A 15834-nucleotide genomic window follows, 5' to 3' on the forward strand; every position below is an offset into this window, starting at 1 on the left:
CTTCATAAAATTAAAAACTTTTGCTCTTTGAAAGATACCATTTAGAAAATGAAAACGCCAGTTGTAGACTGGAAGAAAGTATTTTCAAAACATAAATCTGACAAAGGAACTGTATCCAGAATTTACAGACCATAATGAACTCTTACAAGAGGACAAACAACTGTTTTTTAAATTTAATTTTTTTAACTTTTTATCTTATACTGGAGTATAGTTGATTAACAATGTTGTGACAGATTTTTTTAAATAGGCAAAAGCTCTGAACAGACTTTTCGCCAAATAATTGACATGTGAATGGCCAATCAGCACATGAAAAGATGCTTCACGTTACTAGTCGTCACAGGAATGCAAATTAAAACCACAATGAAAAACTACTATACAACCATTAAAATGGTTAAAATTTTAAAAACTGGCGATACCAGGTGCTGGTGAGGTTATGGAGCAACTGGGGCTGGCATACACTACTGCTGATGAGAATTAGATGTGGAAAACCGTTTGGAAGTTTCTTATAAAGTTAAAAATCTACTTCCCGCAGACCCAAGAATTTTACTTCTAGATATTTACCCAAGAGAAAGACATGAACGTTCACAGTAGCTTCAATCATTTACAGCCAAAAACAAACAACCTAAATGTCTGTCCATGTATCAGTGAATGGGTACATTCTGCGGCCGTATCCATACAATGGATATGAATATTACTAAACAACAAAAAGAAACAAACTATTGATATACACAACAACAATGAATCTCAAAATCAAAAAAGGCACACACAAAAGGCTATATACTCTACAATTATATACTGTATGGTCCAATTTACATGCAATTCTAGAAAAAGCAAAACTATAGTGACAGAAAGCAAATCAGTGGTTGCGTAGGGCCAGGAGCAGGTGGGCTGGGGACTGACTGCAAAGGGACAAGAGAACTTTTCAGGGTGACAGAAATGTTCTGTATCTTAATTGAGGGTGTGGTGGTTCATGACTATGTAAGTCTGGCAAAACATCAAATTGCTCACTTAAAATAGGTGAGTGTTATTGAATATAAATTATGTCTTAATAAAGCTGTTTAAAAACACCCATACAGGGCTTCCCTGGTGGTGCAGTGGTTGAGAATCTGCCTGCTAATGCAGGGGACATGGGTTCGAGCCCTGGTCTGGGAAGATCCCACATGCCGTGGAGCAACTAGGCCCGTGAGCCACAACTACTGAGCCTGCACGTCTGGAGCCTGTGCTCCAAGAGAGGCCGCGATAGTGAGAGGCCTGTGCACCGCAATGAAGAGTGGCCCCCACTTGCCACAACTAGAGAAAGCCCTCGCACAGAAACGAAGACCCAACACAGCAAAAATAAATAAAATAAATTAAAAAAAAAAAACACACATACAAACAAATTAACAGTTTCTCTTAGGAGCCCTCTCAAAGACATGTGCAACAAAATACATGGTAAGGGAATTTTACCTGATCCCAATGTTTAAGGGAAAGTGTAGAGAGGGGTGTGGCATTAGCAAATTCAAGATTTGCAAAATGCCAGTCAAGTATTTGTCTGTCTCTTGACGAGAGATACACATCACTGCAAAATGAGAACAAAGGAGCACAAGGTTATTAAAGGACATTACTACGATTCTCAATGGGCTGATGTGGATGATCTCAGTGGGATTATGCCTTATGTGAAGAAATTCTAAGTCAAAAAGCAGGACCGTATCTGTTTTATTAAGCCCTTTATTCCTGCTGCCTAGAGCAGGCCAAGCTTACTGCATAAAGCAAAGGCCTGACTGTAATTCCGGGGGAAAAAAAGTCTTTATACTGTTACCTTGCAATATAAAATCTTACTTAAAAAAATTTTTTTGTTTTATATTTTGAATAAAGCATGGACTTTTTTTTTTTTTTTTAAGCAAGAATGGGTAGCATCCCTGACTACAGAAAAGAGTAGATGTATGTAGAGGCCGGATGCAACATGCAGCACACTGTCACCATGTAAGAGTTCACTATCAAAAACCGAATGGAAATAAAGTGTAATACTTTCCTAGTCCCCAGAATTATAAGAGTTTAAAGCAATACCACCTTCTACGCCACTCAAAGACAATTTTCATTCATGTATCAAATCTTATGGGAAAAGGCTATCTTTTAAAAAAAGATACCTAGATTCAAGTATCTAGGACACCGTTACACATTAAAATATAAGAGCAGAGGATTAAGGAACCTGACAAATAGTCCTATGTGCACAGATACCTTCCATTCATTAAGCAATTTACAATACATTCACTGAACATAAATAAAAGCCCAGGGTGCTTTGTAATTTTTTTTTTAAATCTAACAGAAGGAACAGTAAAAGCTATCTTTCTGAGCGTTTGTGCTTTCCTTACCTTGGAGGATTGGCTTCCAATTCTTGAAGTTTTTCTTCTAGCTTTCCTTGTGTTTCAGCTAATTCATCATATTCCTGATAAAATTAAGAGAACTGGGTTGATCTTGATGGGTCAGAGACCCACCTAGTTATTTATACCACAAGGTGTAAGGCCTGGACCATATCCCTGTTTAGGTCAATCTACAAGTGTGCCTCAGCTGAAGGCTGGAGGTTGGGTCAGGGCTCAGGGATGGTTGCTCTTGGAGACAAGTTACAATGTTAGCCTAGAATTAAGACTGAGGGTGGTGGGGGCAAGGAGGTGGGGAGGATGCAGAAGGAAGAAATAAAGAAACATACTAGTATGCTACACAGTAAGGATGAAAAAGAATAGTGACTACCACTTCTGGTGCGTTTACTGTGTCCCTAGCATGGAATAAGCACTTCAGACCCCCTACAAGTGAGGTAGTACTAACACCATGTCACAGATGAGGTGACTAAGGAGTCTAAGGTCACATGGCTAGGAGATACTAAGTTAGGGATTTCAACCAGACAGTTTGACTCCATTTAATAACTCTGAAGTCCATGTTCATTATCATTATTTTAAGTTGTCAGAGATAAACTATGACAGAGAGCTAAACTGAGATGTAGGTAAGCTAAAGGATGACACTGTGAAAACAGGCAGGAATTCTGCAGAAAAAGCAGACAAAATTAACCCATTAAGTTCCCACAGCTCCTGTGTACCAAACCTTCTTCTTCCTACTACAGGCACCTGTGATTGGCTAGTGGCTCTCTCTTTTCCAAAGTTTCCCGGATCTATACTATTTCTTAGGATTCCAAGTAAAAATCAATGAGGCATGTATGTATACCATACCTTGCATAAGGCAGTTAGATCCCTGTGTTTGCTTTTCACTAAGAACTCAGCAGTGATATCTCTGGGTGGCTTGACTTCAGATGCTTCTTTGTATTGCTGATGGAGTTCTTTAATTTTCTCTTTTAAATTTACCATCTAAGAGGGAAAAATACAAATTTACCATTCCAGACAGTAATTCATCGTCAAAGCATGTACTTTGGTTCCTCCCCTAGAGTGCTATTATACCAAAACAGTGTTATACTGCAAGGTCTATGGAATTCTTAAATACCTCTTCCAAATCATGACATTAAAAAAAAATTTTTTTTAATGACATTTTAAAACAGGAAAAAATCCTATATGGCTCAACATAGAGGTATCATATCACTATCAGATAAGTAGGATTGGCTCTGTCTTCCAAAACAAATGGGAGAACTAGGAATGTCCCATTAATAAAAATATATAATTAATTAAAAATTAACTACCAGGAAAAACAAACTGTCTCCAATTAAACTTATTGCTTTGGGAAACAAATTGTCATGATTTGTTTTTTAAATATGTAAAAGGTCAAATCATCACACAAAGAACCTTAAAGAACCATTCCCAATGTTAGTTTTTTCGGATTTCTGGTGGTGCTACACAAGACTAGGGTGAAGGTTAAAGCTTGAGACTGGGAGCTTCACACCAGCTGGCCATGTTCTAGCCACTCTTCTCACTTGATCCATACCACAATCCATGAAGAAGGTGTGCCAGAGACCTCTTCATTTGACAAGATGAAGAAATGAGGTACAGTGAGAGAATGAGACAAGAGTCCAGTCACAAGATGCACCCAGATTTTGCATCATAAAGCCCCCAAGTTTGCAGCTGGCAGGATGAGGAGAAACAAATGGTTTCCCAGTCTGGAGCTGGGGCTCTGGAAGGTGGCATAAACAAAGGCCCCCTTATAGGTACCATTGGGGAATATCCCTATATTGGCACCTCAAGTGAAATAATTATGCCAATGAATTATGGTACTGGCTGCTGACATGTTGTCTTCATCAGTGGGAACTTAACCCCAGCACAGCTGATCTCCCTCTCATCCTAGACTTCAGCAGAGGGCACTAGGCCAGCTTTGCAACAGTCAACAGCAACCTGACACAGGAAAGATCTATTTCCCCCAGCAACAATTTACCAATAATGTCATACTGAAAGACTGACAGATAAAACAGTGCCTTTTGCTAGTCATTATTTTCTTAACAATAATGAGCTGTGCAGACTTTCTCTCCCATGGAGAAAAAAAATCAGAAATGCTTTTAAATTTCTAAATTAAAGGCCTTTTCCCCCTACTGATGCATCTTCAGCTATGAAAAAAATATAAAATTTCACCTTATTAAGAAGTTCTTTCAGTTCCTCCTGAGTTTTCACTATCTTCTTCCAATGTTCAATCTGCTCATCTTTGACATGCTTTTCTTGTAACCTGAAGAGACAATATATATGCTCGGGCCACACAGCCAGCCTTGGTGAGTAAGACAGGTGCCCATCAGAAACATTTGATGGCATCAAGGCCCTCTAAAATTTCTAATACTTTGGAATAAGAAAGTTGGCTGGTGGCAAATTATTTTCTAGGCTATGTTAAATACAGTTAATTCAATACCATAAAAGACATGAAATTTACAATCGAGAGAGCCTTAAGGATCATGTAATTATTTTAAATAGGTTTACTTTTGGATTTAACTATTTCACAAGAAAATAAGTGAAAACTAGATCAAATAAGATCTGATGAAAACTTTAAACATTAAATAGCCAATCTATAAATGGAATCTATAATACAACAAGCGGTATCAAAGTACTTACTGAATGACAACTTCCAATGCCTGGCCAAGGGACACAGGCTTATTATTGAGGACATTGAAGTCTAGTTGATGACTAAGGTAAGATGTAGCTTCTAGCAACCGGTTAAACTCTTGCTCTACCATTTCATCTTTCTCTTTAGGAACCTGAAAATTTGAAGTATGGCAGAGTTGGTCCTTACACGACTAAACATAACCATCCATGAAAACACAAATGCTCTAAAGTTTAAAAGGTCAAAATATGTATCTCAAAGGGGAAACCTTTGAGGACAATGATTCAAACTGTCTTTTCTATGAAGTGGTCAATTCCATTAAATGAGACATGAAATGTTTCAGCCCAGATATTTTCCTATTCTCATGATTTTGCCCTCAGAGCTGGGACTCTACCTCTATTAACAGCCACAGGATTCACACTGGTGCTGAGTGAAGTCATGTGGAGCACAAGGTGCCCTGGAGTTGACATGCACTGAGATAAGCTGGGCTGACATGCAGACAACACACTGGAGAAGTCCCAGAGAACAAAGACTATGTCAACACACCTGAGCACCTTCCAGAATAAGGACAGGATGAAAAAATAAGAAGCCCAAGGTATCTGCTTCCCCTCAAAGACGACAATTTCAGGTTAGGAGTAGGGAAGAGAGAAGTGAAATTCATGGCTATTAATAAGAACACAACAGCATCTTAATTCTTTCTCAGAGTAATAGTGTTTTATGGCACCAATTAAGTTCAGAGTTGAATATCCAATGCTCTTAGACTATGAGTGACTGAGGTACCAGGTCCGGCTCACTACTCTGGAGTAAGAGAACAGATTGCAAAGCAGATCGTCAAGCTGCAAGACCATGCTCCTAATCCCTGCTGTGCCCCTACCTAGTGATACCATCAGTTAGCTGACACAAATTCCTCTGCTACTGCTTAATTCAGCCCCAAAGTAAACTCTATCTACAATCTTATTGCTGAATTCATGGGAATAGCGAGAAGGAAAAAGCATGTCTAAGGCGAGCATCTCTTGCCCTAAAAAGCTAGGCATCGGGACTTCCCTGGTGGTCCAGTGGTTAAGACTCCGTGCTCCCAATGCAGGGGGCCTGGGTTCAATCCCTGGTCAGGGAACTAGATCCCACATGCCGCAACGAAAGATCCCACACGCGGCAACGAAGAGCCCGCGTGCCACAACTAAGAGCTGGCACAGCCAAATAAATACATTTAAAAAAAAAAAAGAAAAAGAAAAAGCTAGGCATCAACTGGGAAACGGGATTCAAAATTTGGATTTTCACTTTACCATCAACCTAAAATTGGTAACAAGAAAACAAAACATGAAAGTAAGTCTTAATAATCACTAAGGCTGAGGAAGAATGAGGTAACTATTATGGACAAGATCGTCCCAGTAAAACTCTGCTTCTCGTCTGCAGCTCCTTCAGTCTTGCCCTCCCAATTCAATGGAGGCTTTCGAAGCACTAGCCTCTGCCCCTTCACTGATGAGTCACACAGCAACTCTTATCAGATGAGCCATGGTACAGCAAGAAAGAATATGGTGAGAAGTATAATCTGCACCAAAACAAAGGGAAAAGGACTGCAACTCTCCTTTGGAACTGTAAATTATGACAAGACGCTATAACTAATTCAATCAAAATAATATTTTAAAGCATCAAGTTCTAAAAGATCACACATGGGAGAGATCAGGAAATCTTTATGAATTAGAGAATCCCCCTTAGCCTTAGAAATAGAAACCCCTGAGAATCTTTTGGTTTATGTTGAGAAATAAGGCAGTGAATCCGGCTTTGGATGCTTGGTGCCATTTATATATCAGGGTGGTACCTAGGACTTGGTGGATCAAACACATCTGACCTACCCATTCAAGTCCAGGGCCAAAGAAAGGAACTCTTGGTGACATCGCTACTTGTTCTGATTACACAGCTATCAGAGCTGATGGAAGTGACCTCTTGTCAGGAATTTCATTTACTTTCCCGTCAGTTACATATACTCTATATATGATGGTCACATACAGAAGAGCTCAAAGCAATGCTGAAATTTTGCTTGGTGTTAATTCCTGCAGTGATGTTACAAAAGATGGTTCTAAATTTGGTGCTCCTTTAAAAAGGAAACAATCACATTTTCAATATGAAATCTACATAGTTATGAGGTCTTCACTGATCACAGATGCAATGTGAATGACTGCTTTTCCTGGAGTACAAATGGTGGTATTTCTACATGTGGCTTCTAAAATGCCTAGCAGGAGGATGCTATAGCAGCAAGAGGGACCAGATCACATATGCCTCTACAATAGGACAGAAAGTGCCAATACGCCAAGTTTGCAAATGATACAGATTAAAGCTCTTCCAGTGTCAACTGGATAGCTTGCTTTAGACAAGCTCTAATCTTTACAGCTAGAGTGACAGTCACACAGGGAAATTCATATTGAAAAAGTACGCAGCACTCAAAGGCTCAGTATCTGGGGTGCAGGGTGTGTGGTACAGAAATATTTAAAGGGACACTGTCAAGGTTAGAGGGACCAAATTTGACCTTTTGTTTCTTCCCTCTGTTTGCTGAGCAGCCCACTTGATTCGTTACACTTTCCCCTTTAGTCCACCCACACCCCCACAAAAAATGACTTTTTACATGCGCTTTCAATGACAAATACTCAAATGGCACCAGCCCAACATACAGGTGCAACTCTACAACAACAAACCAGTGGGAATGTATGATGGACGGGATCTTTGGAAGGGAAAGATTTAAGTTTCAAGCTTTTAATGGGTTACTGTAAACAGTGAGGAAAATGAATTGAAAAATTATGAAAGAAAAATACCTTGACAGTGTCCTTTTAACCAGTGCAGCAGAGAGAGAAATAAACTGTAAATAATAGCCCAACAGCCAAGCCAAGTTTAGTTTTGTAAGACGGCAGTAAAACCAAGGCTTTAAACACACAGCATGACAGAAGCATTGTGAGCTCAGAAGCTGCAACTACCTCAGAAATAAGGAACAGACTGTACAGAGTCTAAAATGAGAGAGTCAAGGCACAGAAATGGGCAAAAGAAAGGTACTTTGGGTGGGGGTGGGGGTGGGAGTGGTAAAGGGAGACAGTGCAGAAAGCAGAGAGGAATAAGCAAAATTCAGTACAAGAGAAAAAATACAACAATCAAACCAAACAAACACCAAACCAAAAGATCACTGCCGCATCTGACTGATACCAGAATGACAGGACTGCATCTCCAGGACAACCCCTCTAACTCAGGGCTCCAGTCAGCAGTCAGGTCCCATCCATTTCCTGCTAAGCAGTTATAGGAATGTTGTCAGTGACACCAGGGGTAGCTTTGAAACCTGGATTTTTTCCCATTAATTTTAAAATTCCACTTTAAAATTAAATATTTGGAAAATAGTAAATAAAATACTTGTCCATTAGGACACCAATACTGACTGGGAGAAAACCAAAATGTTTTTTTGATGTATTTAAACCTTGAATCTGTTTCTAAAATTAATCTATTAGATATATTCTACTTGACACACTCAGACAATGACAAGAACTTTAGCAACTGACTACCCTAAGCACCGCCTACATACCTGTTTCAGGTCATTTCTTTCCCTTTGGTGAGAACCCTTGGACTCTGTTAGTTCCACAAATAATTATGAAAGGATGTTGAAATATTGGCAATCTCTAACACAAGTCACAATAATTTTAGTTTAACCTGACCATTCATTCTTTTTTTAGAAAATAAATTTATTTATTTATTTTTATTTTTGGCTGTGTTGGGTCTTCGTTGCTGCGTGGGCTTTTTCTAGTTGCTGTGAGCGGGGGCTACTCTTTGTTGTGGTGCGCAGGCTTCTCACTGTGGTGGCTTCTCTTGTGGAGCAGGGGCTCTAGGTGTGTGGGCTTCAGTAGTTGCGGCACACGGGCTCAGTAGTTGTGGCTCACAGGCCCTAGAGCACAGGTTCAGTAGTTGTGACGCACGGGCTTAGTTGCTCCGCGGCATGTGGGATCTTCCTGGACCAGGGATTGAACCTGTGTCCCCTGCATTGGCAGGCGGATTCTTAACCACTGTGCCACCAGGGAAGCCCTAACCTGACTGTTCTATTCTATATTCTTAAATTGCATCCTCAGAAAGGAACTCAGTAAATGATTACCAAGGCTTAAGCACCACATTTTACCCAGCTGGATTTCTATACTACAACACAGTGACAACACATAACAACAAACGAAGAAGCAGTCTTTCGGCAAAGGACCTTTGATACAGTTTCCTAGCAAAGAATCAAACAAAAAGGCTATTGCTTGAAATAGATTTTATGATTTTCCAAAACCATTTATTTCTCAATGAAAGGCTCCAAATAAATGGCTCCTTCAAGACTAAAAATTTGGTGAGTCTCACTCCTCTAAATGGGGTATAATCCTGACTGTTTTGATCCTATTATATGGAGCATCCATATACGGAGGATGGATTATATGGAGCATCCCTGAACATGGTCGGGGTGGGGAAGCCTGTGTGACTGGCTCATGCAGAATAAATTTTGGGAGAGCCAAGCAACTTTCTGGACAGGGTTCCTGATTCTGTAAGAAATCATCTCAAATCAACAGCTCTCCTTAGTTCTACCTCTGGTTGCATTCTATCCTCACAAGCTTGGTAGGTCTTCAAAAAACATTGCCCATCTGTCATACTTCCAGTCTGCATAAGTTCTCTAGCAGCAGAGCAAAAATGGGAGTTAAGTGTACCCAGGTTCCAGGTACTCAGAGTTCTGAGATTTAGCCAGAGAAATCCTCAGAAAGAATTACACATTGAAGAAAGTTGTAATGGCCAAATCTGGCCAACAGAGGCCACAGTCAACCTCCACCTCTCCCATCCACATGCACTTCTATAATTACGGTAAAACGAAAGATTAGCTCCTTTGGTAAATCGTGGAAAAAGAAATTTACATCTGAGGAGTTTCTAACCCAGATTCCCAAATAGCTAAGGGAAATGAGATATTGTTATTAACCCTGAAGGGAGAATAAGGACAACAGGTATATCCTTAATTCAAATAAAATTCAATGTGATTCTATAAATGGAGACTGTTGCCTCCCTCTCCTTCTTTTACCTCATAAGGAATCTTTTAGGGGATGTAAATAATTGACTTTCTTAGAGCAGGGACTAAGCCATGTGGAGAAGGCACACATGGCATGTCTAAGGAGTGCACTCCAGCAACTTCTAGCACATAGCAGAGGTGCTCAATAAATTCTTGTTAAATAAATTAATATAGTTTGGAAAAGTCAGTATTATAACTATATTTGAGGGGAAAAACTTATTTTGCAACTTCAAAAACATTAAAGGAAGGCATGAGATTTTTACATTTATCAAAAGCAGGGATTGGCAGTCATGATTTTAAAGGGTAGAGAAAGACTGCCTTAAAGATACCAAAGATGTTTCCAAAAAGGAAGATGAAAACTGAAACGGCCAAGATGCCTCTGTCAAAAGTATAACCACCTAAGCACCACTCTCTATGAATAAAAGTGGAAACTTGCTAAGTTATGATAGGTACTGGGTGTATCCAATCAATGGTATTTGTAAGAAGCCTGGCATGCGTTACCTTTCAAGTGTTATCTTTCTTCCTCATAACAGCTGAGCCATTCCCAAGTAAAAATCAGTTTCTGTTTCTCTAAGTAGTTACTGAGTCTTTGGATCTCACTTAATAATCACACACACACAGAGAGCCTCTCTCTCTCTCTCTCACACACTCACTCACTTAAGATACCTTTTCATTACTCAAAAAAAGTCAAACACAAAACTAGAATCTAAAGCCCCCAAGTTACTAGCTGTATAGGAGATGCAGAAAACAGTCATTTCTCCAGTCTCCCCCACCAATCCATGTTTTCAGTCCTCTCACTGGTGACTCCCAAAATGCTCCTGAAATATGAATTACCCTATTTCCCAACCTTACCCAGATCTATTTAAAACTGCATAATTCAGAGGATAACTCCATCATCAGTTAATCCAAGGGCACCTGCTTTATGAGCTCTGATTGTTTTTATAGGCTTAGAAGATACTTCTATTTATAAGAATATCCTATAGTAGAACCAGATTAGAAAGCCCTGTTCTAGTCAACCAAAGCCATAACATAAGCTTCCTTTGTCAAAAACAAACATACAAGCTCAACATACTAGCCAGTCCAGGACCAGAGAGAAGAGAGAGGCAAACTCTTTCAGGGATTCTTGTGACTGTTATTAAAACAATAACAAGGTAACAAAACAAAAACCACTTACTACATGATTTTTTTTCTATAGCAGCAAAATGGCTGAGTATGGTGATATGTCCTTAAGACAATATTACAAATGATATTAATAACTCTGAGTTAACTGCTGGTCTTGTATAGGATGAAATAATTAATTTCTATGTACTAACAACAGAACCATCAAATCAATCACCCTCTTTTCCACTGAGGCTATCCACAGAGAATGGAGGAACACATCCCATTTCGTTCAACAGTTCACTGAAGAAAAATCAATGGCTGAGTGAATATCATCACTCTAGGTGGGCCTCCTTAGAATAACTATTAAAAGAAAGCTCTCTGAGAAGGAGACTCAGCTGATGCAGTCACACTGGCAGTCAGAACTGCACACTCACCCTTGCCCCCACTTTCCTTGAACTATCAGCCAGGCAGAACAGAACAAGTGTGGGCATTAAAGCTGGAACACCAGACAACGGACCTTGGCTCTACAACTTATTGACTATAATGACCTCAGGAAAACATATGCATGTGCTTTAGATTCTTCCCCTGCAAAATGGGAGAATGAAGCAACTGACTGAGTTATTCCTTAGATTTCTAAAGGCACGACACATATCTGTGATTATAAGCATAAATTAACCAGGCTATAAGCTCTTAGTACTTGTCATATAAGGCAAAAGCCAGGCTACTGGTCACTGGTTGTCCATTCCTACTCTGAGCTGGACCACTGGGAACAGCATGATTAAGAAATATTAATATGTCTTCTTACGTTTGATTGACTAACTTAAGGCAAGCAGAACTCAAAGCTGCAAAGAATTTTTTCCCAAATTTGAGAATGCTTAAAGAATCCGCCTTACCATCTGGCTGCTTCACCAAATACAAACAAACAAATCTAGAAAAATCCTTTAAAGATCAGAGTTGAATGACAACAAAATGCTGAAAACCACACACCAGCTTAACAACTGTGTACCAAAGTGCTACTCAAAGGGCTGGTCCTGGTGAGATAAGGAGCTTATGCCAGAACATAAACTAAATGCACCACCACTTCTTTCATTGACAAAGTCTTGCTACCAAAAAAAAAAAAAAGTCATCATCTGAACAAACATCGTGGTTAAATGATGTGGTTTATTTACATTCTGGCACAAGATATTAATCTCATCCCATACTAGTAACCAACAGTTAGTTCATGGATTGGCAGCTGGCTGTAGGCCACACTTCAGAGAATATTCGTATGTTATTTAGAAACAAGTGTTTTAAAAAATGTTTTACAGCTTATCTAATACCAAGAAAGCAGACAATTTCTTTGGATATCTCTACTAGGAAAAAAAACCTCACTTTTTACTGTTAGAAAGACTAAATGAACCTGCTCTACACTCAGGAAAGTCTAAAGAAAAAGATAGCGTCTCAAAGATCAGTGATAATCTTTGGTTTGGATTCCATTACTTCTTGAGGACTAATGTAATATCTACTTCAGAGACCTTGCTTCCTCAATTCAATTCTCTAAATTACTGTCTATCTACCTAAAACACCTATCTGGTCATGTCACTTCCCCTGCTCTCAGTAAGACTGGAAAAATGGGAGTCCATTATAGTACTCTTTCTACTTTTGTATATGTTTGAAAATTTCTATAATAAAAAGGTGGGAAAAGATAATTATTTGTGTACAAGTACCATCAGACTGTGGGGTCTTACATGGCAGGGACTGTCTTATCTCTTTATCTTTTACAGGTCTTTGCAGGGTAAATAGAAGTTTATAGGATTGTTGAATTAACCTCTACTTCATCCTTTTCCTTTCTACTTTGTAGAAAGGAGGAAATATGGATCCAGAATGGTGGGGATGGGAACCAAAACATTTCCTAAAAGTTTGTACTTCTCTGATATGAACTGCATAAATCCTAAAAGTAGACAGGAAAAGGTGAGGATGTCCCATGGGACCTATCACACAAAATTCTAGAGTTGGAATCTTACCACTTTTAATAACAGTTGGCTAAACTGCCATATACATAGCAAGCTTTCCCTTCCTTCAAATATAAAGATGATAGTGTGTTTATAGCCTGAGAATTGTAGACTCCCTCACTCCTAACAGGGGAGTTGGCAAAAATTCTGCTGAATACAAACTTTTGAGTTTCACAGACCCCTAAAAATTAGGACTGACTTACATAACCTGTAATACAGCTGTTAAAACACTCTCACTCTCCCATACTGAATATCACTTCCATGCTACTACCATACCAACCATAGGAAGCTCCTATGCCTCTGATCAACAAACACTTTAACCTATCTAAGCATCAGGTTAGTACCACCATTTCACTATTAGCCCACCAAAAACTAAAAAACTTAACAGCCTAGCTAGCCTAATCTTCATTAAGCATTTAAAGATAAATGCCTAAACAGGCATGTATAACCCCTTCCTATATAGCTCAGAGTTAAGAAACAATCACAATAATGTCACATCATTTCTACTCTCAGTTCATATTTATATGTGTGTATATTCATTCACATATTTCTCCAAAACTGTTTTCGACTGAACCAAAGAAATTGTGAAAAGTAGTTTGTTGTCAACTTACAGCTTGTCCATTAGCTTCATAAAGTGGGCATTTTTGCTTGATCTTGGCCAGTTCCATATTTACTTGCTTGCTAACCACAGCCATGGGATTCCCTCCTAGAAAAAACTCCAACAATTAAATTCAACATACCTATGAAAAGAGAACAAAAACCTCAATGCAAAAATATATTTACTCAAAATTTAAAATAACAAAGCTTAGGGTACATGAATTATATATCAACAAAATGCCCAAAGTAAAATAACTATTTAAGTTAAGCATAAAGAAGAAAGCAAAACATTACCTATTACCAAAAATTAGTTAACATTACAGACCCTTCTAGATTTTATGTGCATAAAATTACAGACATATACATACAAAAGGATCATAACACATGCACTGTTTTGTGATCTTTTTTCAACTTAGCAACAAATGTGGACATAATTTCATGTTAATATGCAGCTACATAATTTTTAGTGGCTGCACAGTTCTCATTCTATAATAATTTAATCTTCTAATTTGTGGTTTCTAACATTCTGCTACATCACCGTCCAGTTGTCTATTTTCTTAGGAAAATTTTCTAGAACTGGATCCGCTAGGTTAAAATCTATGTACATTTTAAATTATGCTCATATTGATGTATCTTTTCAGGAAGACTATTTGTCAATTTACCTCTCACTAATACTGAGAACAGTATCCTAACCAATATATTTAAAAATTGTATCTATGGCTTTAAAAGATTAAACAGGGACTTCCCTGGTGGCGCAGTGGTTAAGAATCCGCCAGCCAATGCAGGCAACAAGGGTTTGACCCCTGGTCCGGGAAGATCCCACATGCCACGAAGCAACTAAGCCCGTGCGCCACACTACTGAGCCTGCGCTCTAGAGCCCGTGTGCCACAACTACCGAAGCCGGTGCACCTAGAGCCCATGCTCCACAGCAAGAGATGCCACTGCAATGAGAAGCACGCGCACCACAGCAGAGTAGCCCCCGCTCGCAGCAACTAGAGAAAGCCCGCGTGCAGCAACAAAGACCCAACGCAGCCAAAAAAAAAAAAAAAACCATACATACATATATATATATATATATATATATATATATGTAAGATTAAACAATTTTATGAGTCTCAGACCTTGTATTACAGCACAAAACTAAGAACTACTTACCAAGACCTGTTACTACCATGGCTCCAAGATCAGCTACGTAGTTTCCTTTGCGAAATGTAGCAACTCGTCCGCCCACACGATCCTGTTTTTCAGAAATTAAATGGCTAAAATCATAAATTCTAGTTTAACCATAATAACCTGGCAAGGTACCATCTCAGGGCTCTTTGATAACTTAAAAAGAAAGGTGTAGTTAGAGTTTACATGGAGTACGATGTGAGCACAAAGAGCAAATGAACTTGAACTATTTGAGAGAGTGGTAGGTAATGAATGACATATAAAAGGAACAGAATTAAGTGATGTGAGGTAGGAAACAATTTGACACCCGGAAGACATACTTAGTTACTGGTTCTATTAGCCACCTACCCTAATGTCTCTAACACCAGTTGTACAGGCTGAGCAAGGGCCACTCACATAGAAAATATTTGTTCACAAATTTCAACACTAAAGGCCATTTTTCTACCATCATGTTCTGGCTCTTGCCCCACATTGTCAAAGTCAGCTGTGAATGATTTGATATATGACTTCTCTGACAAATGCCTCTCCAGTGCAGCCCCATGCCCAAGGGCAGAGTGTCTACTGAGCATGAACTGTTGACAATACCTCTCATTTCTACACAGGCCCAAGTGTTATCTTTGCTGACTGCAGATTTTCAAGTATGGGGAAATCTTACTGAGCTGCAGTGGTACTTCAGTCATGGATTACATGAGAGTACTCTGTAAACTCCAAACAAACAAATGAAAAAAAGCAAAACAAAACAAAAACCTGCACACATGGGTAGGAATCATAATGATCCCATTATTCCTTGCTGTATTCCTTGTACATAGGAGACAGAGGGCACACAAATGTTTTCTGAATTAATGAATAAAATATTAAAGTAAGACTGTATCAGGAATTATTTAATTTTGATCTCCCCATACTCTATTTGAAAAGAACATTTTA

The 15834-nt window shown here is 38.9% G+C and overlaps 1 protein-coding gene across 2 annotated transcripts in view; it reads right to left on the bottom strand.

Annotated features, from left to right (window-relative positions):
* KDM1A (lysine demethylase 1A) overlaps nucleotides 1–15834 on the bottom strand; it is a 64460-nt gene that overhangs the window by 8489 nt on the left and 40137 nt on the right. For both annotated transcript variants that reach the window (XM_081226049.1, XM_081226048.1), the window contains 7 exons: nucleotides 14896–14977; nucleotides 13755–13849; nucleotides 5010–5152; nucleotides 4542–4632; nucleotides 3201–3335; nucleotides 2352–2425; nucleotides 1447–1558 (listed from right to left, as the gene is read on the bottom strand). In XM_081226049.1, the coding sequence (XP_081082175.1) occupies nucleotides 1447–1558; nucleotides 2352–2425; nucleotides 3201–3335; nucleotides 4542–4632; nucleotides 5010–5152; nucleotides 13755–13849; nucleotides 14896–14977 (732 nt within the window). The remainder of the gene's footprint in view (nucleotides 1–1446; nucleotides 1559–2351; nucleotides 2426–3200; nucleotides 3336–4541; nucleotides 4633–5009; nucleotides 5153–13754; nucleotides 13850–14895; nucleotides 14978–15834) is intronic.

Source organism: Mesoplodon bidens (assembly GCF_964165515.1).
Source record: "Mesoplodon bidens genome assembly, chromosome: 2".
Lineage (NCBI taxonomy): Eukaryota > Metazoa > Chordata > Mammalia > Artiodactyla > Ziphiidae > Mesoplodon > Mesoplodon bidens.